We start from the raw sequence: 25,536 nt of genomic DNA, 5'->3' as shown, positions 1-25,536 counted from the left end.
TGAAATTGATCAAAATGGACTGTGAATTTGGTAGGGCCCTATGTACAGTACTGGAAAGAAGTCTGAAGGACTCCAATAATACATTTTGAAACATTTTAAATACACTGTACAGAGTGGACTCTTGAAAAGGATATATTGAAAAGTGGAGTGACAGGTTTCAGAGTAGCAGCCATGTTAGTCTGTATCCACAAAAAGAAAAGGAGTACTTGTGGCACCTTAGAGACTAACAAATTTATTTGAGCATAATTTATTTTGTGAGCTACAGCTCACTTCATCGGACGCATGAGGTGGAAAATACAGTGGGGAGATTTTATATACACAGACAACATGAAACAATGGATGTTACCATACACACTGTAACCAGAGTGACCACTTAAGGTGAGCTATTACCCGCAGGAGAGAAAAAAAACCTTTTGTAGTGATAATCAAGGTGGGCCATTTCCAGCAGTTGACAAGAAGGTGTGAGGAACAGTAGTGCGGGGAAATAAACATGGGGAAATAGTTTTACTTTGTGTAATGACACATCCACTCCCAGTCTTTATTCAAGCCTAATGTAATGGTGTCCAGTTTGCAAATTAATTCCAATTCAGCAGTCTCTCATTGGAGTCTCACAGGTTTCAGAGTAGCAGCCGTGTTAGTCTGTATTCGCAAAAAGAAAAGGAGTACTTGTGGCACCTTAGAGACTAACAAATTTATTAGAGCATAAGCTTTCGTGAGCTACAGCTCACTTCATCGGATGCATGAAGTGAGCTGTAGCTCACGAAAGCTTATGCTCTAATAAATTTGTTAGTCTCTAAGGTGCCACAAGTACTCCTTTTCATTGGAGTCTGTTTTTGAAATTTTTTTTGTTGAAGAATTGCGACTTTTAGGTCTGTAATCAAGTGACCAGAGAGATTGAATTGTTATCTGAATGGTTTTTGAATGTTATAATTCTTGACATCTGTTTTGTGTTCATTTATTCTTTTATGTAGAGAGTGTCCAGTTTGGCCAATGTACCTGGCAGAGGGGCATTGCTGGCACATGATGGCACATATCACATGGGTAGATGTGCCGATGAACGAGCATCTGATAGTGTGGCTGATGTGATGAGGCCCTATGATGTTGTCCCCTGAATAGTTATGTGGACAGAGTTGGCAACAGGCTTTATTGCAAGGATAGGTTCCTGGGTAGTGTTTTTGTTGTGTGGTGTGTGGTTGCTGGTGAGTATTTGCTTCAGGTTGGGGGGCTGTCTGTAAGCAAGGACTCTACGTAAAAGAATAAATGGACACAAATCAGACATCAAGAATTATAACATTCAAAAGCCAGTCAGAGAACACTTCAATCTTTCTGGTCACTTCAAAACTTCAAAAACAGACTCCAACAAAAGATTGCTGAATTGGAATTAATTTGCAAACTGGACATCATTACATTAGTCTTGAATAAAGACTGGGAATGGATGTGTCATTACACAAAGTAAAACTATTTCCCCATGTTTATTTTGCCCCCATACTGTTCCTCATACCTTCTAGACAACTCCTGGAATTGGCCCACCTTGATTATCCCTACAAAAGGTTTTTTTTGTCTCCTGCGGGTAATAGCTCACCTTACCTGATCACTCTTGTTATAGTGTGTATGGTAACACCCATTGTTTCATGTTGTCTGTGTATATAAAATCTCCCCACTGTATTTTCCACTGCATGCATCCGATGAAGTGAGCTGTAGCTCACGAAAGCTTATGCTCAAATAAATTTGTTAGTCTCTAAGGTGCCACAAGTACTCCTTTTCTTTTTATTAAAAAGTGGAGGTATTTCAACTCTTTGTTAAATATAGGGAAAACACCTGATATTTACATAGCAGAAAAATTTTCTTGCTAAATAACTCTGCTGGTAGTTCTCTGTTTTATTAGATATAGCATTGTTTCTTTGTCCTTTAAAAAACACACAAATACTTTCTGTACTTACACTTGTTATGTGTTTGTTAAACTCTTATTGAATATTTGTATTTAATTTTTAAAAAGTAAATGCTCTTAACAGTTTCAAAATGTTTCTCTCTAAAGTACTGCAACTGTTTCATCTTCTAATATGGGGAAATATTTCCATATATTAAATATCATAGAATGGTAACTGCTGGTCAGTTTTGACTTTCTAATTGTGAAAACTGTCAGCCAGAACCTCAGATGATGTAAATTGGCATAGCACCATTGAAAGCTAAGAGTACGGATCCTCAGCTGGAGCTATGCCAGTTTACATCAGAGGAGAATCAGGTTCCTCTATTTTTATACTGTACAGATATTATCTTCCTTCTGCTACTGCTTTCTTAGTATGGTTCAGAAAAAAATATAGACGTTTGGTTTGACCAGGCTGAGTGAGTTCTGTCTACTAGTTGTTAAGATCAGTTTATATTTGATTGTTCCATAGCAAGTATGGTAAAATAGAAATTCTACAACAGCATTATCAAAATTGTAGCACTTTTTGTAGCGCCAATGACTTACTGTTTTCTCTCCCTCCCCGCTTTCTGTTTTTGATCATCTAAATTATTCTTAATGTTGCACAAATCAAAATGGAAGTAGATAGGATCCAAATGTGGAAAACCACTCAGTGTCAGAATGAGTAGACAAGAGTCTTCTAGGGAAAAAAAAGAAGAGAAGCTGCTAAAGTTTTTTAGGGGTGAAGTCACAGATATTTTCCTATATTTTCATAGATTCATACATGAATTAATTAATTAGTAAATTAGAGAGACTCTCCAATATTTCAGAGAAAAACTGAACAAATAAGGGAGAAAAAGGGTATAAGAGCATAAAAATTGAGTGATACACTAAAATCATCACCCCATTTGGCTATCTGAGCTTATTCTGGTATTTTTATTTTTCATTTGACAAAAATGGGAAAGGGATTTATGACAACAGGAAAACCAGAAGTTTAATGCACCAGATGAATATATTGTGGAAATGGATATTATTTAATCTGATTTGTACTAGGGCTGTCAAGCATTTAAAAATGCATCATGATTAATCGGGCAATTAAAAAAATTGATCGCAATTAATTGCCCAGTTAAACAATAATAGAATACTATTTATTTAATTTTTTTTTGTTTTCTACATTTCAAATATACTGATTTAAATTACAAAACAGAACACAAAGTGTACAGTGCTCACATTATATTTATTTTTGATTACAAATATTTGCACTGTAAAAACTGAAAGAAATAGTATTGTTCAATTCACCGCATGCAAGTACTGTAGTGCAATCTCTTTATCATGAAAATGAAACTTACAAATGTAGATTTTTTTTTTTGGTTACATAACTGCACTCAAAAATAAAACAATGTAAAACTTTAGACACTACAAGTCCACTCAGTCCTACTTCTTTTTCAGCCAATCTCTAAGACAAACAAGTTTGTTTACGTTTACGGGAGATAATGCTACCCACTTCTTAATTACAATGTCACCTGAAACAGAGAACAGGCATTCATGCTCCACTGTTGAAGCCGGTGTCTCAAGATATTTATGTGCCAGATGCGCTAAAGATTCATATGCCTCTTTGTGCTTCAGCCACCGTTCCAGAGGACATGCTTTCATGCTGATGACTCTTGTTAAAAAAAAATGTGTTAATTAAATTTGTGACTGAACTCCCTGAGGGAGAATTGTGTGTCTCCTGCTCTGTTTTACCAACATTCTGCCATATATTTCAAGTTATAGCAGTCTCAGATGATGACCCAGCACATGTTGTTCATTTTAAGAACACTTTCACTGCAGATTTGACAAAATGCAAAGAAGGTACCAATGTGAGATTTCTAAAGATAGTTACAGCACCCAGCCAAAGGTTTAAAAATCTGAAGTGCCTTCCAAAATCTGAGAGGGACGAGGTGTGGAGCATGCTTTCAGAAGTCTTATAAAAGCAGCAGTCTTACGCGGAAACGACAGAACCTGAACCACCAAAAAAGAAAATCAACCTTCTGCTGGTGGCATCTGACTCATATGATGAAAATGAACATGCGTCGGTATGCACTGCTTTGGATCATTATCGAGGAGAACCTGTCATCAGCATGGACACACGTCCTCTGGAATGCTGGTTGAAGCATGAAGAGATATATGAATCTTTAGTGCATCTGGCACGTAAATATCTTGCGACACCGGCTACAACAGTACCACGTGTACACCTGTTCTCACTTTCAGGTGACATTGTAAATAAGAAGTGGGCAACATTGTCTTCTGCAAATATAAACAAGCTTGTTTGTCTGAGTGATTGGTGGAACAAGAAATAGGACTGATTAGACTTGTAGGCTCTAAAGTTTTACTTTGTTTTATTTTTGAATGCAGGGTTTTTTTGTACATAATTCTACATTTGTAAGTTCAACTGTCATGATAAAGAAATTGCACTACAGTACTTGCATTAGGTGAATTGAAAAATACTATTTCTTTTATCATTTTTACAGTGTAAATATTTGTAATAAAAATAATATAAAGTGATCTCTGTACACTTTGTATTCTGTGTTGTAATTGAAATCAATATATTCAAAAATGTAGAAAACATCCAAAATGTGTAATAAATTTCAATTGGTATTCTATCGTTTAACAGTGTGATTAAAACTATGATTAATTGCAATTAATTTTTTTAATTGTGATTAATTTTTTTTAGTTAATTGCGTGAGTTAACTGCAATTAATCAACATCCCTAATTGGTATCAAATATATGAGTATGACTTCATTTAAAAACACTACTTTAAAAAGTCACCAGAGGCACCTGACTTCTATCCATTGCTGAGAGGAGATCATCAGATTGCAAGATCCATGTGTAATCTCTATACCATTTCCATGTTAGAAATCTGAGCAACAGAAAACAAGGAAAGGTGAGGACTACAGCTGGTATTCTAGATGCTTTCCCACTCCCATTGAATAACTTGGCCCCAAAAAAGCAACAGTTAGTGCAAATCATCCATGGCCATAGATGATTTAGTGAGCAAATGCCTGACAACCTGTTGTCTCTCTGCCTTCTCTCAGGGAGGCATTAAAGTTCAAATAAAGTTCAGTGTACCCAGTACCTTCCCAATTGAGTTGACCATCCAGGAGAGCTGTAGATCTCTCTTCTACCCTGGAGATGGCCATATACTTGGTGAGGGGAAACCTGAGTTGACTGTCATGTCAGTTTTCCTCCTTTCATGATATTGTCTTGAGAGTGTGCTTTGATGCCTCAAGAAGACAGAATATCAGTACCTACTCCCAGAGATTTGGTCAGACTGTCTTTTCCAACAGGTTTCAGAGTGGTAGCCATGTTAGTCTGCATCAGCAAAAACAATGAGAAGTCCTTGTGGCCAAACCGTGCAACAAACCCCGGTGCCAACTCTGTCCGCTTATCTATTCAAGGGACATTATCATAGGGCCTAACCACATCAGCCACACTATCAGAGGGGTTTGTTCACCTGCACATCTAACAATGTTATATATGCCATTATGTACCAGCAATTCCCCTCTGCCATGTACGTTGGCCGGACTTGACAATCTCTATGCAAAAGAATAAATGGGCACAAATCTGACATCAAGAATTATAACATTCAAAAACCAGTAGGAGAACACTTCAATCTTCCTAGACACTCAATAACAGACTTAAAAGTTGCAATTCTCCAACAAAAAAACTTCAAACACAGACTCCAATGAGAAAGTGCAGAACTGGAATTAATTTGCAAACTGGACACCATCAAATTAGGCCTGAATAAAGACTGGGAGAGGATGGGTCACTACAAAAACTAATATTCCCCTGCTGATACTCACACCTTCTTGTCAACTGTTTGAAATGGGCCATTTTGTTTACATTGGCCTCATTAGCACTACAAAAGTGATTTCCTCCCCTTCTTGTCAACTGTTGAGAATAGCCCACTTCCACCTTAGTTGAATTGGCTCATTAGCACTGACCCCCCACTTGGTAAGGCGATGCCCATCTTTTCATATGCTGTGTATTTATACCTCCCTACAGTATTTTCCACTCCATGCATCTGATGGAGTGGGTTTTAGCCCACGAAAGCTTATGCCCAAATAAATTTTAGTCTCTAAGGTGCCACAAGGATTCCCCGTTGTTTTTCCAATAGGGGCATTTGAACTTTGTATCATCAGCAAATGCAGGGTGCATTAGCTTCTTAAACAAGCAAGAACAGTTTAAGCACCTCACCCAAAGTTAGGGTGCCTAAAATTAAATCCTTTTTAGGCATGTAAATAAACTTGGCCTGATTTTTAGAGGTGCTGATCGTTCACCACTGTCTTTGGCTTCACTGAGAGCCATGGACACATCAGACCTCTTTTACCTAGGTACCTAACTCCATCTCTAATTTTACACATCCAAGTTAAAAACATTGTCAAACATGCTTTGCATGGATAGGGGTCATATTAGCTCATCAAAGACGAAGAGTGAAAGTTTGATCAGGACAAAACTCCCGAAGGCCAGTGAAATGATTTGAGACCACAACGTGGAGTATTGTTTAAAGAGGCTCAAGTTATATAAGTGCCTATGCTGAGGGCTTGTCTACATCGCCCCACAGTTTGGACTGTGATGGTGTGAACTGCTGTTTAAAGACAACTACATAAATGTAAACTATGTACCTTTTAGTTCACACCCACATGGTACACATGGGGGAGTTAAGTGTGTGCTGCAATTCACATCCCCCTAGTCTGAACTGCAGGGCTCTGTAGACATAGCCTTAGGGAGAGCTGGAGCTGCATCAATATATTTAGTCCAGGTTCTGCTACCCTTACTCACTTGGAGTACTATGTGTCATGGTCAGTGTGACTACTTAGGGGAATTCTGGTTGATATTGGAGGCTCTGTGTATCTGTGTCAGATTCCAAATCCTAGTTTGAATATGAAGCTTGTTTGCCTTCTCTGCTTTCTGTTGTCTCCGTATTGAGAGCTAAAACCCACAGGAAGTGACGAGAGACATTCTTGTACCTGGCACAGGGTTAACAATAGAGGGTCATTAAGCGATGATAATCATCCATTCAAATTGTGCACCTTTGAACAAAGAGCTTCTCTACCCAGGGCATACCAATTTTTCAGTTTGAACTCCAGGGAAAAAGTAACTAAGCAACCGATTACGTGGTAAGGGACTTCAGTCTCTTAACTAAACTGATCAGAGGCTCACCTCACCAAAGAGGAAGTTATAAAAGAGAGGTTCTTTTGCTGGCCACTTTGGAGGGAGAGCAGATAGGAAACTGGCTGCAGAGGAAAGAGACAGAGTCATGATTCAGAGAAGAAGTCATGTTCAGTAAGGGGGATCCTGAAAACCCCAGAAAGCCCAAATAACATTTGAGTAGTGAGGAAATTGAAGCAGGGAAATGCGAATAGGTATTTTTAGTTTTGTCTAGGTCTGTATAATTCTTGTCTCGCTATAGTAAAGAGTGTTTTTTGAAGCTCTTACAAACCCATGAGACAGTCTGCATTAACTATCATGCGTGCCTGAAGAGCTGAACTGTAAATTCAGAGTACCCACAAGGTTGGATCTCTGGGAAAGGGTTTACTTAAGGTACTTGAGAGACTGGGGGGTGGAACCGCAGCCAGTGGGACATGTGCAGTCACTCAAACTAGAACCTACTTAGGCCCTTCCACAGCCTAGGAGCTGTAGGACCATGCCAGTGGGAGCCCCCAGACCCCGAGATAAGCGCCCTCCCGCCTCTAGGCATGAGCCCCCTTCTACACACCCAAACTGCTGCAGCTGGCCCGGGGTTGCCCGGCTTGGACAGCCCCTGAGCCAGCATCAGCTGCTGCAGAAGTCAGAGGTTACAGAAAGTCACGGAATCCGTGACTGACTCACCGCCTTACTCATAGTTACTGGAAAGTTGCATTGATGAGCAGAGACAGTTGGATGTTTCATTTCATTCAGTATGGAACTAGTCTCTGGATAGGTAATTTTTTTGAAAAAAATAGTTCCTATTTTAATGTTAATACCTGAGTTCTATTAAGCTGTGGGACGTTGTTGAATCTTCAGATTTTTATTTTCTTTACTATGGCTAAGGATGTGTTGAAAGTTATGCCATATGTCATTTGAAAAGTATTTCTTCATCGATTTGCAGTAAGGACTACAAATTGACCTATGATCTAGATAAAGTAATAGTTTTGGTTTTTCATAATATACTTGCTCCTTGAATAGGTGGCTCCAAGTAGGTTCTTGTTTGAGTGACTGCACATGTCCATTCCACTTTAAGTGAGTGTGTATGTCCAGTGCACGCACCTACAGTGGAATGGAAATGCACAACACCTCTTGAAGAATAACAGTTACAGAAAGGTTAGTAACCATTTTTTTCCTATTATTAAATTACAAAGAAATTAATTGTGGCTTATGTTTTGAGAAGTGTCTTGGAATTTTTGTGAATTTGAAAATTGAGTCATAATTTGAAAAAAAGTAAACTTGTCCCTTATATTTTTGCACATTTTAGTGTACTTTTTAAGTTTTCTAATGTGAGGATCATAATAATTTTCTTTACCAGGACTTTGTTTCAGTTTTTTAGATAAAGTAATAAACTTTCATTTTGTAAGTAATATGTACAGTAAGAATGTGTGTTTGCTTTTTTTTCAGAGTCATTTTAGTGGAATCTACAACTTACTTAACTATGCCTGAGCAATTGCATCAAGCCAGCCAGGTAAAGCAAGGTAAAACACACAGGTAGGTTTTAAAATTCAGTTACTGATTGTGTATTGTGGTGTAATACAACTTTATTGGTATAACATCTTGTATAAATCTGTATCCCTAAACTTTCAAGAATTGCAAAATGTGATTTTGGCATATGATAGAAACTACATAACATTTATGAAAAGACATTTTTATAAATGAAAGAATATCATCATAAGCACTGGAACTTCAGTGATAGGAAGAAACAGCAGAACAGGTAAATATTAGAGCTAACGTGGTGATGTGTGAAAAGACAGAGAGCACAATGGTGCTAAATGAGTGGCGGAAGTGGAGAGAGGAACCAGTCTGCCGTAGTGACTCTTTAAGTTCATTTGGAGGCTTAAAAACAAGGAAAAGTTATTTTGGATTGAACTGGGTCCTGAACTGAATAGGCTGGAGATGTTTCAGGAGGGGGTGAGATCTTCACATTTTTTTTAATATGTGAGGAGGCAGGTGACAAAATTCTGCACATGCTAGAGTTCTAAATCCTATAGCTTTAGGAGGCCATAGACTATGGATTTTCAAAAATGAAGATGAAAAAAGATGAATGCAAATGCAGAGATCTAAGTTGAGACAGTTATGTGCACAGTCATTGTTACTTAAGTGACTGTAGACAGATTTTCTGATGTACAAGGTATGGAAAGAGGAGCAGAGTTCAAGATCAGGATGACAATGGTGGTAAAAATGGCCTAGAGTAGATGGTAGAGGCAAGTTACAATCTGAGTGAAGGAGGAATGTTGAAGAAAGAAAGTGCTATGTTTAAGGATACTCATCATACCCAAAAGAAATACTTCTGTCTTCACCATCTGTAGCTGACAGGAGGTGAAACAAATATCCACAAGTTTATTTGTCAAGACAAAAGAGGTGGAACAGGAAGAAGTTATTGTATGTGTGAGGAAGGCTGATGAGTATCACCAAAATTGATAATTATGAATACAAGTAAGGAGAAGATAGAAAAGAGGTTTGAAAACTGAAACTTTTGGAATCTGTACAAATGACTTTCTTAGCACAACAGAGGAGCTACCACAGACCTATGAAACAATACCCTTAACTTGCCAAGAGATTTAGAATTATTTATGGTTTAATAATCACTTGAATTGAAGAACATTACTTTTAAAATCATAGAATGAAATATATTTTGAAATATTCAGTTTGCTTTCTAAGTATTTGTGGCAGTAAGATGTCCCATTCACACATAATGGAAGCTAGCTATACAGAAGGTCTATCATTATTTAACTTCCTGTCAGTACATGATTCATTTAATTTATTCATAAGACATATTCATGATTCTAGGTTTCTCTATGATAATAAAATGTAAACTACAAACAATGGGCTTTGGTGAACCAAGGCAATAACAAATTCCATGCTTGAAAACACTTCAAGAAAAGTGCCCTACCAGCAGCTGTGTCCCACTTAAAATGGATATGTAAGAGGATCCAGCTCAAGTGCCTCTGCTGATCACAACTGCAGCAGTATTGCATGAGAAGGGTAACCTCTATAGGTAGCCAGATCCCAAAGAGTTTAAGCTTTCTAGGTAAACATTTAGAATAATGCCCTGATCCTAACTGGTACTTTGTGATCAGCACTTGTTGCCAGTGTACTGTCTAAAGTTTCCTTAATAAGCGAGGTGCAGCAATTGGTACTAACTTCAGCTTCTAAATGATTCCAAGGTTTAGCCCTGTGTAAAGCCAATTGCAGCAGTCTGGTGTTGGTAACAAAAATATGTACAAGTGTAGCAAGGCCAACATCCAGGGAAAGCAATCAGATCATAATAGTTTCACCAACTGTAGATTAGAAAAATATTCTTGATCATAATTACTACTTTAGCTACTTGGGTCTAGTAAGGCCTCCAAACTGTGAGCCTGTGGGACAAACGCTGGACTAGTTGGCTCACCTGTACTTTGGGATGATTACTCCATTTTACTAACATTAACTCAATCTTGTCTGAATTATCTTAATCCATCTCTCAATTGTCTTTGAACCAGTCTTAGATTCAAAGTTTTATAGATTCTCAGGCCAGAAGGGACAGTGGCGATCATCTAGTCCAGTGTTCTTTAAAGTTCGGGTCGCGGTACGTAAGGCACTGGGTCGCCTTGCTCAGCACCCAGAGACCCTAGCGGCTCTGGTCAGCACTGCCAACCAGGATGTTAAAAGTCCCATCAGCAATTCTGCCCAGGTAAGGCAGGCTAGTGCCTACCTGTCCAACACCGTGCTGTGCCTCAGAAGCAGCAGGTCTGCCCCTGCCCCGTGCATTGGCTCTGCACTCCCATTGGCCAGGAACTGGCCAATGGGAGCGGGGGGGGAGGAGAGGCAGTGCCTGTGGGTGAGAGCCGTGCGGAGCCACTTGCACGCCTCTGCCTAGGAGCTGGACCTGCTGCTGGCCACTTCCGGGGTGCAGCACAGTCCATGGTGTCAGGACAGGCGGGAAGCCTGCCTCTGCACCCTGGCTGTGCCGCTGACTGGGAGCCGCCGGAGGTAAGTCCGTGCCCCAATCCCCTGCTCCAGCCCTGAGCCCCCGTAAACCCAGATCCCCTTCCTGTATCCCAAGCCCAGAGCCCTGACCCCCTCCCGCACCCCAACTGTCTGCCCCAGCCCTAAGCCCCCCCCCAAACCCGGAGCCCCTGCTGTACCCCAACTCCTCATCCTGGGCCCCACCACAGTACCTGCACCCCCAGCCCAGAGCCCCCTCCCACACCCTGAAACCTTCATTCCCAGTCCCACCCCGCAGTCCTCACCTGGCACCCCAACACTATGCCCCAGCCCTGAGCCCCTCCCATACCCCAAACCTCTCATCCTGAGCTCCGTTGGGTTGCACGCATCAACAGTTTTCTTCAACTGGGTCCCCAGAAAAAAAGTTTGAAAACCACTTATATACAGAGTGAAATAACCTCTCCACTCCTATTTGAGATTCCTTTGTTTATACATCCAAGGATCGCATTAGCTCTTTTGACCACAGCGTCACACTGGCAGCATATGTTCATCTGATTATCCACCTCCCACAAATCTCTTTCAGGGTCACTGCTTCCGAGGATAGATGCCCCCATTCTATAACTATGGCCTACATTTTGTTCCTAAATGTATACATTTACATTTAACCATATTAAAACACCAAGTTTACAAAGTGATCCGGATCATTTTGAATCAGTGACCTGTGCTTTTCATTATTTACCATTGCCCTATTTTTTGTGTCATCTGCAAACTTCATCAGTGATAACAGTTTGTTTCTAGAACATTGATAAAATAGTTAAATAGCACAGTGCCAAAAATTGATTCCTGCAAGACCCCAATGGAAACACATCTAGTTGATGATGATTCCCTGATTACACTTACATTTTGAGATCTATCAGTTAGCCAGTTTTCAATCCCTTTAATGTTAACTTTGTTACATTGTAGTTTTTTAATCAAAATGTCATGTAGTATCAAGTCAAGCACCTCACAGAAGTCTAAGTATATTAAGTCAATACTATTACTGTTGTCAGTCAAATTTGTAGTCTCATTAAAAAGATATGAAGTTAATATGACAGGATCTATTTTCAATAAACCCATGCTAATTTGCAGTAATTACACTACCCTCCTTTAGTGTATTATAGAGTCCTGTATTTGCCACTCCATTATGTTGCCTGGGATCAGTATCAGACTGACAGGTCTATAATAATCTGGGTCATTCAATTTACCCTTTTTAAAAATTGGCACAACTTCAGCTTTCTTCCAGTCTTCTGGAACTTCCCTACTGTTCCAAGACTTACTGAAACTCAATATTAATGATCCAGTGAGTTCCTCAGCTAGCTCTTTTAAAATTCTTGGATACAAGTTATCTGGACCTGCTGATTTAAAAATGTCTGACTGTACTAGCTTTTATTTAACATCCTCCAAAGATACTAAAGGAATGACAAGTCTGTTATCCTCATCATCTGTTTTTCTCCAAATATAGAACAGAAATATTTATTGAACGCCTCGCTCTTTTCTGCACTATTAATGATAATTCTACCATTTCCATCTAGTAATAGTCTAATACCATTGTCAAAATTCTTTTTCTTCCTAATATATTTAAGAAATTTCTTATTGCCCCTAATTTTGCTGGCCATAGATTTCTCCTTGTGTCCTTTGGCTTCCTTTATCAGTTTTTTATAATTCCTAAATACCGATTTATATTTCTTACTATCAACTTCTCCTTTCCTCCATTTGTATATTTTTAATTTTTTTTTACAGCTGCCTCCTCTTCTGTTTCTAAACCAGGTTGGGGTTTTTTTTAACCATCATGACTTTCTTTCTCAGTTGTGGGATTGTGGCTTTTGGGCATCTAATAAAGTGGCCTTAAATGATTTCCAATTATCATTCAAATTTTTGTGATTAAATTCTTCCCAGCTGCCATAGCTCATCATTATTTTCAGCTTTGTGAAATTGACCCTATTAAAGCACCAAATGTATAGATTACTGGTCTGGACTTTATTCTGTTCGCACATTATAAATCTGATTATGTCATGATCACTTGTACCTAAGCTACTATTAACTTTTTTAGTTCTGTGATCAGTTCCTCTTTATGTGTTAGGGAAAAGTCTAATATAGAATTTCCCTTTTGCTGCAACACTTTTTGAACGAGGAAATTGTCATATACAAAGTTTAGAAATTCAAAGGATTTTATGTAGATGCTGTTCATCAGATTCTCTGTTCTCATACACTGGCAAGTAATTGGTGTGGAGAATCGATCCCTTTTTCTAGTTGGGCCAGGTGTGGTGGAACTATAAGGCTGAGTGTCTTCAGCTTACACCACAGTGGATATCCCCTCATTGGCCCACTCCATCCCAGCTTTAAACAGGATAAAGTAATGAAATAGGAGACTGCACACGCCCAGTTGAGAGCAGAAGATGGATTGCTCCAAACTACCCTCTGAAACCTTTTATAGAAAAAGGAACGGAGCCACTGAAGCAATTCCATTGACATTTGCAGATGTCAACAAAAACGTGTGGTCAGAAATATCAGAAACTGCTAAGACAGATGCAAAAAATCAGCATGGGCACTTTAGCTAATCCATCATCAGGAGATAATCAACCAATTTAACAATTGCAATTTCTTTCCCATGCCGAGGCCTAAACATGATTGAAATGGGATTGAGGAATCCATAACACATCAGATATCACTAGCTAATTGTAGGAAATGCCACAACTTTCCCAATGTTTTTACATTGATGAATCCTCCGTGTATGTTCTTAACAATGAACATTTCTGGAACTGAAAATAAATAACTCGCAGAGTTTGAAACAGTAAAGAAAAAACTGCGTGTGCAATATACACTCCTGTATAATAAAAATACTCTATGTTCAATAGTTTTATTTTGATCAGACCAGAAATAATAAGTTATTTGTACTGTAGTTGTGCCCAGAGATGCCAGTCAAGCTGGGGGCCCATTGTGCTGAGCACTGTATAAACGAACTATAAGACAATCTTTTCCTCTCTCAAACGACTTACATCTTGTCCCTATTTAGAATTTAACAGGTAGCTATAAAACACAATGGAAGGGGGAAGGGAGAGAATGGGGGAGGGAAATGATGGGTTACACTAATAGGAACAAAGTTACATTTATTAGCGAAGCTTAGACTTCATAGTTTGATTTAAAATAAGTAATTGGACAGTATATATTAGAGAGTTGCTAACCATCCTTTTGCCTTACCATTATCATTTGCCTTACCATTATCATGGGTGTCACTGTATAGGTAGGTCATTAGAAGGGTTTTATGACTTTGCAAACTGATTGGAGAATTAAAAAAATCCTTTACTTGGGGAAATATTTTCAGAACTACTCATTTAAAAAAGAAACGAAAAATTGTCAATTTTTCTCAAGGCTAGTCCTGTCAGCATATAGTATATGCCAAATTATTTTTAGTTTGTTTACTTCCTCATTGGCAAAATTAAAAAAAAATTCAGAATACCAAGAAATATTCTTACATTCTGAGTTTGGTTCTCATGCAGGTTACATCTCCAGGCAGATTGATGAGTGAAGGAAGGGGTCGTGCTAAACAAAAAGGAACAACCTTTATTTCTTATTGTCATAAGACAAAGAATAGATATAAATGTCATACGTTGTTCCAGTGTATAAATGTAGAAGATTGTGAGAGTTGTCAGTCCAACATTAATATCTTTATTCTGTTAGCTTCCACAAGTACATTTTAGAAAGATACTACTAGGAGGCATTACAATTCTGCTCAATAATTGATAAATTGTAAATTGGTTTATGCTAACTTAAGACATTCCACCTGATTTTAGTTGTTTCTAAAATATCAGTTACTATCCTGAGTTTTGTGGGAGCATCATAGACTATATCCTGCAAGGACATGGGATTTTAGTGAATATTTTGTACTGAGCTCTTTGCCAGTACATGGTTCAGTATTTCTAAGTATGTTAATAAACTGTTCCCTTGGATTCCTTATCTCTCTGATACATTCCCCTGCTTCTGTCTTCCTAAGTTTACTGATGAAGTAGCTGCTATGTAGATTTAGATATGCCTATGGTACCTGCCACTCTTCAACTTTACTGTATACCACAGTGATGCATATAAAGAGCAAAATAATTCTGGCTTCGTGTGTGGGTGTACGTGAAAGAAAGTGGAGTCAGAATGTTTCTTTCAACTTTTCTTCCCCCTGCCAACACACCTCTGTCCAACTAAAACAGGGTTCAGACATAATCTTGGAAACTAGCTATCATTTCTGTTGGTTCTCTGTGGCCCTAAAGGAATATGGTCAGCTAGCATGGCTGTATAGTCAGGCCCTTAACCTCCTCCCACACGTACACATGTTGTTGACAGTGGGCAGTAGGTAGGAGTGTACAGTTCTTTGTTTTGGAGCAGCAGTAAGGCACTGTGCACACATCTTACTTGCCCCATCTTTGCATTTGCAGGCAAGAAGGGTCAAGAACTTATCACTTTTTGGCAACTCCTTTGCTCACCCATGTCACAGCATACTCGTAAAAGAATTTTGTAGCCCTTCAAATCAGTGCAATGCATATCTGTGGTATTTGTATCTGATGAAAGTTGAATAAATCTTATTGAGTAACAATTTGTAATTTGCTCTTACTAGTGAAAAAAGACACTTTAAGTTTTCACAGTGTTTCCTTTTAATATCCCCATTTTAACAGTCATTTCCTCACATAACATTTAGGTGGCTTATTGTCTTTACAGTGATTCTGCTGCAGTTGCCATGGTTTAGGAATTGTAAGTTCTGCATTCTGTATCAAAGATGTGATGCTGAAAGATGTGAAATTCTGTATATCAGAAACATAGGTTTCTGTATTTTTTATATAAAAGGAAATCTGTATTCATAAGTATAGAATAAAAAGTATTTTATTTTCAGGTAGTCCACAGGGTAGTTTCCTTTTATTTTTTAATGGCTTGCAAGTACAACTGTTAAAATGGATCTCAAGGGCAATACATTGAGAGGATTTTACATGCCTATTTTGATACAAGTTTGGGATGCTTTTTTAACCAAGCAAGACTAACAACTTATTTTAAGCCAGAGCCTATAACTACCAAATTCAGTATTTAATAATTGTATGGTATGAGCTTGCTCTTCAAAATTTATTGCTAGGAGAGAAAGATGTTGTATATGGATACTATTAAATTTGAGACTAGAGCTAAAAATTCCTTGAGATACATTACCACATCTTTTTCCAGTATCAATACACTCTTACTTGTGCTTGCTATAAAATAAAAAAAAGTCCATTCAATAAACTTAATTGTGCAAGTTTAACTCCTCTTAACAACAATAGGTATTATTTGTGAACAACAGAAGGAGAGGATAAAGTAGTACCAAGCAAATAAGATGACAAGAAATGTAATTGTTTCTCAGGGGTTACAGGAAGAATATATAGAATTTGCTGGAAAGGTTGTCTTTATAAAATATGCCAGTAAATGTGGACATGTGTGCACAGCATCTGATTTTACCAAATAAGCTGTGATTAATGACTGTGGGTGAAATCTTGGTTCTGTTAAAGTCAGTGGGAGTTTTGGCACTGACATCACTGGGGCTGAATTTCCTCTCGTGTACCTAAGATCAAAATAGGACTTAAACCAAAAAGGAATCTACAGAAAGTGGAAACACAGATTGCTAAGAAGGAGTGCAAAAGAATAGCATGAGCATATTGAGGTGGAATCAGAAAGGCTAAACCACAAAATGAGTTGTACCTTGCAAGGGATTTAAAAGACAACAAGAAGAAGTTCTATAAGTACTTTAGGAGCAAGAGAAAGATGAAGAAAAGTGTAGGTCCTTTACCTTGTCGGGAAGGAGAGCTAATACGTGATGACATCAAAAATGCCTATTCTGCTTCAGTCTTCACTAGAAAAGTTACTGGTGCTCAGATACTCAATACAATTAATATTAACAACAAGAAGGAAGGAATGCAAGCCAAAATAGGGAAAGAACAGATTAAAGAATATTTAGATAAATTATATGTAATCAAGTTGGCGGGGCCTGATGAAATTCATCCTGTGATACTTAAAGAACTAGCTTAAGCAATCTCAGAACCATTAGCAATTATCTTCAAGAACTAATGGAGGATGGGTGATATCCCAGAGAACTGGAGAAGAGCAAGCAGAGTACCTATCTTTAAAAAGGAAAACAAAGAGGACCCTGGGAATTATAGACCAATCAGTCTAACTTTGATACCTGGGAGGATATTGGAACAGATTATTAAACAATTAGTTTAGGCACCTGCAGTATAATAGGGCTATAAGGAATAGCCAGCACGGATTTGTCAAGAACAAATGTCAAAACAACTTAATTTCCTTCTTTGACAGAGTTACTTGCCTAATGGATGGGGGAGGGATGCCATAGATGTGATATATCTTGGTTTTTAGTAAATGTGGTTTTTGATACAGTTCTACATCATATTCTCATAAGCAAACTGGAGAAATGTGGCCTAGATGAAATTACCACAAGGTGGGTGCACAACTCGTTGAAAGACCATACTAAAAGAGTAGTTATCAATGGTTCGCTGTCAAACTGGGAATATGTATTTAGTGGGGTTTGCTCAGGGGTTAGTCCTGGATCTGATACTATGCAATATTTTCATTAATGACTTGTATAATGGAGTGGAGAGTATGCTTACAAAGTTTACAGATGACATCATTGTTAGGAGCACACACTTTGGAGGACAGGATTAGAATTCAAAATAACCTTGACAAATTAGAGACTTGGTCTGAAATCAACAAGATGAAATTCAATAAAGACAAGTGCAAAGTACTTCACTAAGGAAGGAAAAATTAAAATGCACAACTCCCAAGATGGGGAATAACTCACTAGATGGCAGTACTGCTGAGAAGGACCTGGAGGTTATTGTGGGATCACAAATTGAATATGAGTCAACAGTGTGATGCAGTTGCAAAAAAGGCCAATATCATTATGGGGTATATTAATAGGGGTGTTGCATGTAAGACATGGGAGGTGATTGTCCTTGTGTACTAGGCACTGGTGAGGCCTAAACTGGAATACTGTGTCCAGTTCTGGGCACCACACTTTAAGAAAGATGTAGACAAACGGGGGAGAGTCCAGAGGAGAACAACAAAAATGATAAAAGATTTAGAAAACCTGACCTATGAGGAAATGTTTTAAAAAAAAACCCCAAAACCTGGGCATATTTAGTCTTGAGAAAAGAAGACTGAGAGGGGACCTGATAAGTCTTCAGATATGTTAAGGGCTGTTATAAAGAGGACCAAGATCAATTATTCTCCATGTTCACTGAAGGTAGGAAAAGAATTAATGGGCTTAATCTGCAGCAAGGGAGATTTAGGTTAGATATTTGGAAAAGCTGTCCAACTATAAACATAGTTAAACTCTGGAATATGCTTCCAAGGGAGATTGTGGAATTGGAGGTTTTAAGAACAGGTTAGACACACAACTGTCAGGGATAGTCTAGGTTTATTTGGTTCTGCTTTGGTGCAGGGAACTGGACTTGATGACTTCTTGAGGTCCTTTCCAACCTTGCATTTCTATGATTGCATGATTAGCTCTCCTTCTTCACTAGGTTGAAGACCTACATCTTTTCCTTCATTTTTGTCTTGTGCCTAATATATTTAAAGAATCTCGTCTTATTATCTTGTTAGGAGTAACTTATTTTGTGCCTTAGCCTTTCTGATTTAGTCCTTACATGCTTATGCTGCTGTTTTGTACATCTCCCTAGGAATTTGTCCATATTTCCACTTTTTGTGGGATTCATTTTTCTTTTTCAGGTCATTAAAGAGCTCCTGATGTCATATTGGCCTCTTACTGTTCTTACTGATTACTGTTCTATCTTTCCTTTGCCTTGGGATAGTTTATAGTTGTGACTTTAATATTGTCTTCTTGAGAAACTGCTACGTCTCCTGATTATTGATTATTTGTTAAGGAAGCCATTTAATACTATACTGGATGCAAGTAAATATCTAGGGGTTTTTTTGGTGTGTTTATGGGGGGAGAGGGGTCAGGGTGGATTAACACCCCTGCCCCCATTAAACGTTATTAAAGTTGCAACCATCCAATTAAAAACCATTCTCCCAACAGATGTTTTGGCTGAGTAATGTGCAGAATACTTCCTTATAGTCACCTGTGCCTCTATTATAGATAGGCGTTCTTAACAGTGCAAATTCTATGTTGAGCACTGTAGAACCGGATATAACATTAGTGGTTATATGGAATTGCAGATGCTTGTCTAGTAAAGTGTGAACATTCAGAAATGTATCTTTTTGCCCATTTAATTGCAGACTACAAGTGCACAGGTCAGCTTTTTTCAGTTAATTGGTATAGTACATTTGTGTACTCTTTTGTAGTAGGTCAGGTACAGAAATCAAAAATGTGTATAAGATCCATTCTAGTCATATTTTCCAACTATCTTGTAAGGGACCTAAAGTAATCCTTTTAAATTTGAAAATGTGTGTGTGTGTGTTGGGGCTTATGGCTTCTAGTCACAATCATGCATCATAAAGTTGATTCCTAACGGGAATATTCTAGATGGTAGTTGTCAGAAGAAGAAACTAAGTAGGCAGAACCTAGAGTGCTAAGGAAATCCATATACTATGTATATTAAAGGCGAAAATATTCTGGTGCAAAAACCAAAATATAATTAGTTTTCCATGGAAACCATTGTCTCTATCTGCATTGACAGTTTTCATGTGGGAAAAAAATGGACAGAAATCAGAACTGGGAACAAAAACTAGCACAAGAGTGCTGACTCATTTTATGACCCTAAGATTGTAAGGGAAATGTGTCCCACAAAGAAAACACTGTACTTGTAATAAGGAGTACCAGAGTAGTTATGGCAGATAACAGCCAGGCAGATAACAGAGTGGGACAGGATGGCAGAGAATAAATGGAGAGAAGGCATATTTAGACAAACTAATCCTGAACCACTGAATAATGGTTTAGTGTAAAAGAGGCCTGAGAATTCAGATATTGTAGTTGGAAGAGCTCCTTCAGTGGCAAAAACTCATGGGGCCAGTGTGATAGGATGGTCTGCCCTCTTCAGGGTTGTGATGCCTAGTGTTCAGCCCATCCTGTCGTGGCTTAGCCCTTTAAGGGTATGTATATACACACACATACATGCTTGGGAGAATATCCTGTATCTTTAAGGGCTGGGGCCAGGAGCATTAAAGAAAGGGCAGGGTATTAATCCCCTCTTTCCAAACCAATTCGGGATGAACTAAGAGAAAGGGACCAGCATAATGCTGCCGCCTCCCCCATAGCAAGGCAGACACTAGCAGGAGAAAACTGTTTGCTGCATCCTCCTAGCTTGAGGATTAATTGAGAAAATAAGGGGCTAGCTGAAGGAAAAGCAAGGTAAGGAGTTAGCTGGCTAAATTACAACCCAGACCAAGGAATGTCCTGTCTTTTGTAGTTTCAAAATATCGATCTTAATACTGTTAAACAATACATGCATTGCAGACTTCCCATTTCTCTTGTGGCTTGGTTAGTGGAATTGTATAAAGTTAGGTCCATTTTACAACAGTAATTTCTGTATTTCCTATGTAATATATAATGTATATAACTAAATGTAATACCCTACAACATTACTTTATAATACAGGTGCATATAAGGGGTATATGAGCATATAATATCGTTTAAATTCAAATTTGCAAACTGAGAATTGTGTAACTAGAGAAAGAGAGAAAGGATATGCAGTGAGTTATCTTTGCATTCATTGTTTGACACAAAGAATTGATGAAAACATTTTATCTGCCACTTATGAGTCATGACAGTTCATCGATAATGAATGAGAAAAGTGTGCAAAACCAGTCCATTGTATGTTCTATTTTATGCATCACCAATTTTAGGGACAGATTTTAAGTCCAGACACAATGAGCATATCTAAGCATATTGAAAATGAATTACAATGCATGCATGTTAATGTAAAAAAAAATCTTGAAGTATGCATGAATGTGCTTCAAATACTTCAGATTAGAAGATGGCATTTATTCTGTATTGATGAATTTGTCTAATTTGTGTGTAGAGCAGCGCAAGTCTTTTATTGTTCACATTAATTAATATTGACAGGAAACATGGTTTTTGACTAGTTTATGTTCAAGTGAGATTCTGAGATAATTTCTAAGGTACTAGTATGTCAGATTAAATAGCAATTATTCAAATGATTGAATAGCATATTACGCATCATGCAGATTGCAATTTTCATAATGTGCGTTGCAGCCACCAAAAATTCCTCATTCAATAATGGTGTTATACTTAAATATCATGATCAAATTCTGCCTGGGTTACACCCTGTTAACTGACTGACTATGAAGTGTAAAACATGAAGCATTATTATTGGATGCTGATCTTTCCATAACAACCAGTGCAGCAAATAAGAGGACAAACTGCTGAATATGTGCTCCTTAGCTACTTGTGCATCCACTGTAATGGCCTCTAATGTTTAATTTGGCTTAACATTAGTAATACAATTTTATAAATGTTGCACTCGGAAAAGATGAAGAACGGATTTTATTGTGACTGTAGAATAATGTTTCCCATTGGTAAAATTTCCAAGTTCTCTTGGATGTAGAAGAAAAGGTTATTAATAATACTATGTAGCACTTGTCATCTGTATATTCCAAAGCATGTTAGAGACAAAGGGTGAAAACCAGGGTGTGAAATCCTGGCTCCATTGAATTCAGTGACAAAAATGCCATTGACATCAATGAGGCCAAGACTGAATCCATGATGTATTGGGTTTAGAAAAGGGTCACAGTATCTTTTCCTTTTCCCTCGAACATAAAGTTGCCAATAAACAGGTTTTGGGTTGATTTTCATTCAGATGAATCATGTGTATTGTTTTGCTGGTTGAAAGGCAGTGAAGGGACTCTGGGGTATGACATCTTATAAAAACTTGGGTCTAAATGCTCATTCCTTTGAAGGAGCATGCATAGTGAGTAGTGGCACTGCAATACAGAGGGCTCTTCTGGTACACAGAGCACAGGCACACCCAAGGGTGTGAATCTGTATCTACAATCTACTAAAAGAACTACAGTTAATCGTAAGTAACCTCTCTTTCTTCCTGAAACAACAAAATTGGCAAGAAACATATTTCACCTCCATACTTCCTATGAATTGTGATATATTTATTGTTCAACATGGATTAGAAAAATCCATGAGAAAATGACAAAATGCATGCAGTTCAACTTATGATGTCTAATTCTATAATTAAATAACAAGCATTAAAAACAATAGACACTGTGGAGGGAAGGGAGCCTAAGAAGAATAAATGAGACAAGATAAAATTTCAGGTGTGTTGAAATTTAAAATGTGAGAAGTAACTAAGGCCCCAATCATTGGTATCCACTAGCATAGATTTCTGCACATATGCAGACTCCTATTGAAATCAATGGAACTTTGCACAAGTGGCACGTTCTATGGTAGAAGATACTGTGCAGAATCTGGGCCTAAATAAGTAAAAATTCCAAATGACACATTAATTGTATTTGAAATTTCTTCAACTGCAAGGAGTGCTATCTCAGATGTCTCTGATACCAGGAACCTTTGAAATTTAAAACTTTAGTTCCACATGTTGAACTAAAGGAGACTCTCCAGTCATATAATCCCAATGGAGAGTCAATTTTATCTTTCAGTTGTGAATTACCACAAGCCCTGCTATTGGAAATTATTTATCCCATAGGGTCATTCCGGGAGTTGTTATTCAGACATGTCTCCCATTGACTGAAGTCAGGTCACCCAAAACCCGGGATTGGTATTGGTTAGTACTGTATGTTAAAGTAAATTTGAAAAAAAGTGGATTTCAGGTCAAATCCTTCAGTCCTTACTCGGGAGATTTGGGTGCCCAGGAATGGCAGGATTTGGCCTCAAATTCACTCATTTTTATTCACTTCGATTTAACACTCTAAGTAGTACCAATCCCAGGTTATAAGCAACCTGACAACTATCAAAACCAAATCTTTACCAATGATCGTAAACATAAAACATCGTACATCTACTGTATAATTTGGTGTGGTTTATTACCTTTACCGTCTTCAACCTAAGTGCTCAAGTAAAAACACAAAAAAGCAGGATTTATTATGATTGGGTAGGGATTTCAGCATGTTCAACATTAATAACATTTTTAAGTTCTCTAGTGAATATAAAAACAATTTGATGTAAAATGCCTTAAAAGATTTTTCAATTTTCTTCCTTCTCCCTCAAACATAAAATTCCCCAAAACACGGTTCATGTCAATACACCTCCATTTGACTAGTGAAACACTTGCATTGGTGGTAAACAAACTGAAAAGTCCATTTGATTAAAGAAAGATCCAGATCATAATTTCAAATTGTGCAGTCTGCATTGTTACAAGTCATGCTTCTCTTGGTATGCTTGCAGATGCATGTAGGGTGACCAGATGTCCCGATTTCATAGGGACAGTCCAGATGTTTGGGGCTTTGTCTTATATAGGCACTTATAATCCCCAACCCCCTGTCCTGATTTTTCAGACTTGCTGTCTGGTCACCCTAGATGCATGAAAGTAAACTTTTCAGGGAATGTTCTATCTTTGGTAGTTATATGGTTTCCATAGCTGTAATATTTGAGAGATTCACTTTCATTTAATGTATTTATGCTCTGATTACTGCTGTGAGGTAGGGAAGGTAAGTAGCTTACCAAAGGTCACACAGCTGTAAGTCTGTCAGAGCAGGAAACTGAACTCATCTCTCCTGAGTCTAAAAAAGAAAAGGAGTACTTGTGGCACCTTAGAGACTAACAAATTTATTAGAGCATAAGCTTTCGTGAACTACAGCTCACTTCATCGGATGCATCCGATGAAGTGAGCTGTAGCTCACGAAAGCTTATGCTCTAATAAATTTGTTAGTCTCTAAGGTGCCACAAGTACTCCTTTTCTTTTTGCGAATACAGACTAACACGGCTGCTACTCTGTCTCCTGAGTCTGAGGCTACTGCCTGAAATATCTCTCCCAATGTGTCTGATCCCTTTATATACTATAGTTAACCCAATATTTGTGAAATGTTTACCTAATAAATTATTTTCATTACACATACTATCATGCCATAATGTATATGCACAAAGTATAAAATTATTGTGAAAGTGGAAACTGTAACCCTGAATGTCCTGGTCTTTTGTAGTTTCAAAATATCAGTCTTAATGTTGCATTAAGGTACTTTTTGGATTAAATGTTGTTTAATCTCCCCTGGAAGAAAGTCCATGGTGAATTTATAATTAAATGAATTTTGTATAGGTTTGTACTAATATGAAGATTGGGGGGGGGAAAGAACTGGGACTAAATTTATTCATATGATCTCAAAATTGTTATTGGGCATACACTCTCAGGGCTGATTTGCCAATCACCAATCACTTGTAACCTGCTTTTTTATATATGGAGTTTGCTTATCTGTTTAGTTTGAAAAAGAACATGCAGATGAATTGAAGAAGGAATGTAACTGTTTTTGGAGGTAGAAGTAACAATAACTTCAGAACAAAATAAAATTCAGTATCTTCTATGGGTAGATTATGCCAAATAACTTTTTTTTAAAACCATGTTTGTTGGATTTTGGTAGTCATTTGCATTCCTATATGTCTGAAATGTGAAGAGAACATTTTATTTAATATTATAAATTACAGCTCAGTTAGCATATTGCTTTTTCTCTCTTTCACTAGTTCTGAAAGTAATGTACTGAATAGTACAACTGATGTGGTAAGTGAAGATGTACTGTATCACAAAGAGAACAACTCAAATGGCCGTAAGTACTTCTAAAATGGATGCCTTTCATTTTTCTGCAACAGTTTGTTTTAACTAATGACTTTTGGAGTACATGGGGAACCAATGTGAATGAACAGAATCTTTAAATGTTAAACTATATACAATAATAGATATTCATATTACAGATTTATTGTCTGCAGACATTTTACATTTAGATAGTGCAGGTTTAGTAATACATTTTACGGCTAAAGAATTTATTAAAAAAAGAAAAAAAGCTGAGATTCTCCTTTACAGGGCTCAAAGACTGGCTCTTCTAACCATGGGCTCCTTTGAGACCCCTCCAGTTTCAGTGTTGGATGTGAAAGAATTATTTAAGAATGATTGTCCATAGATTTTTCACTTTCATTCCCCAATAGTTTTCAGTCAAGAGTTATGTCAAGTTTTATTCATTGGGAGTTATGGCACTGGCCTAGGTAGATACTCTCAAGAAAGTTCAGTTGCACAAAATCTGTAGGGCAGTTCCTTGAAGTTCGCTGCATACTTGAACAAAATAGTATTGCATTTACACATGGCCCTATGGAAAACTGAGACTTGCTATATCAGTACTACTAGTACCAGAATAATTCTGAAATACCTAGGTATGTTACACTACATTTTGGGATATGACTTCTGTATAGTAATGTTCTCTGTATTATGTGGAAATGTTTATATTTGGTCTTTGAAAGCTGTACTGAGTATATTGATAATATAGCACT

The 25,536-nt window shown here is 37.7% G+C and overlaps 1 protein-coding gene across 1 annotated transcript in view; it reads left to right on the top strand.

The window, feature by feature from the left end:
* Positions 1-25,536, top strand: part of CFAP47 (cilia and flagella associated protein 47) — a 638,800-nt gene that overhangs the window by 268,435 nt on the left and 344,829 nt on the right. The window contains exons 40-41 of the mRNA XM_043505538.1: positions 8,538-8,624; positions 24,739-24,821. Of these exons, the coding sequence (XP_043361473.1) occupies positions 8,538-8,624; positions 24,739-24,821 (170 nt within the window). The remainder of the gene's footprint in view (positions 1-8,537; positions 8,625-24,738; positions 24,822-25,536) is intronic.

This window comes from Dermochelys coriacea, chromosome 1, assembly GCF_009764565.3.
Source record: "Dermochelys coriacea isolate rDerCor1 chromosome 1, rDerCor1.pri.v4, whole genome shotgun sequence".
NCBI classification, from domain to species: Eukaryota; Metazoa; Chordata; order Testudines; family Dermochelyidae; genus Dermochelys; species Dermochelys coriacea.
This window is presented reverse-complemented; position numbering and strand designations above follow the sequence as displayed.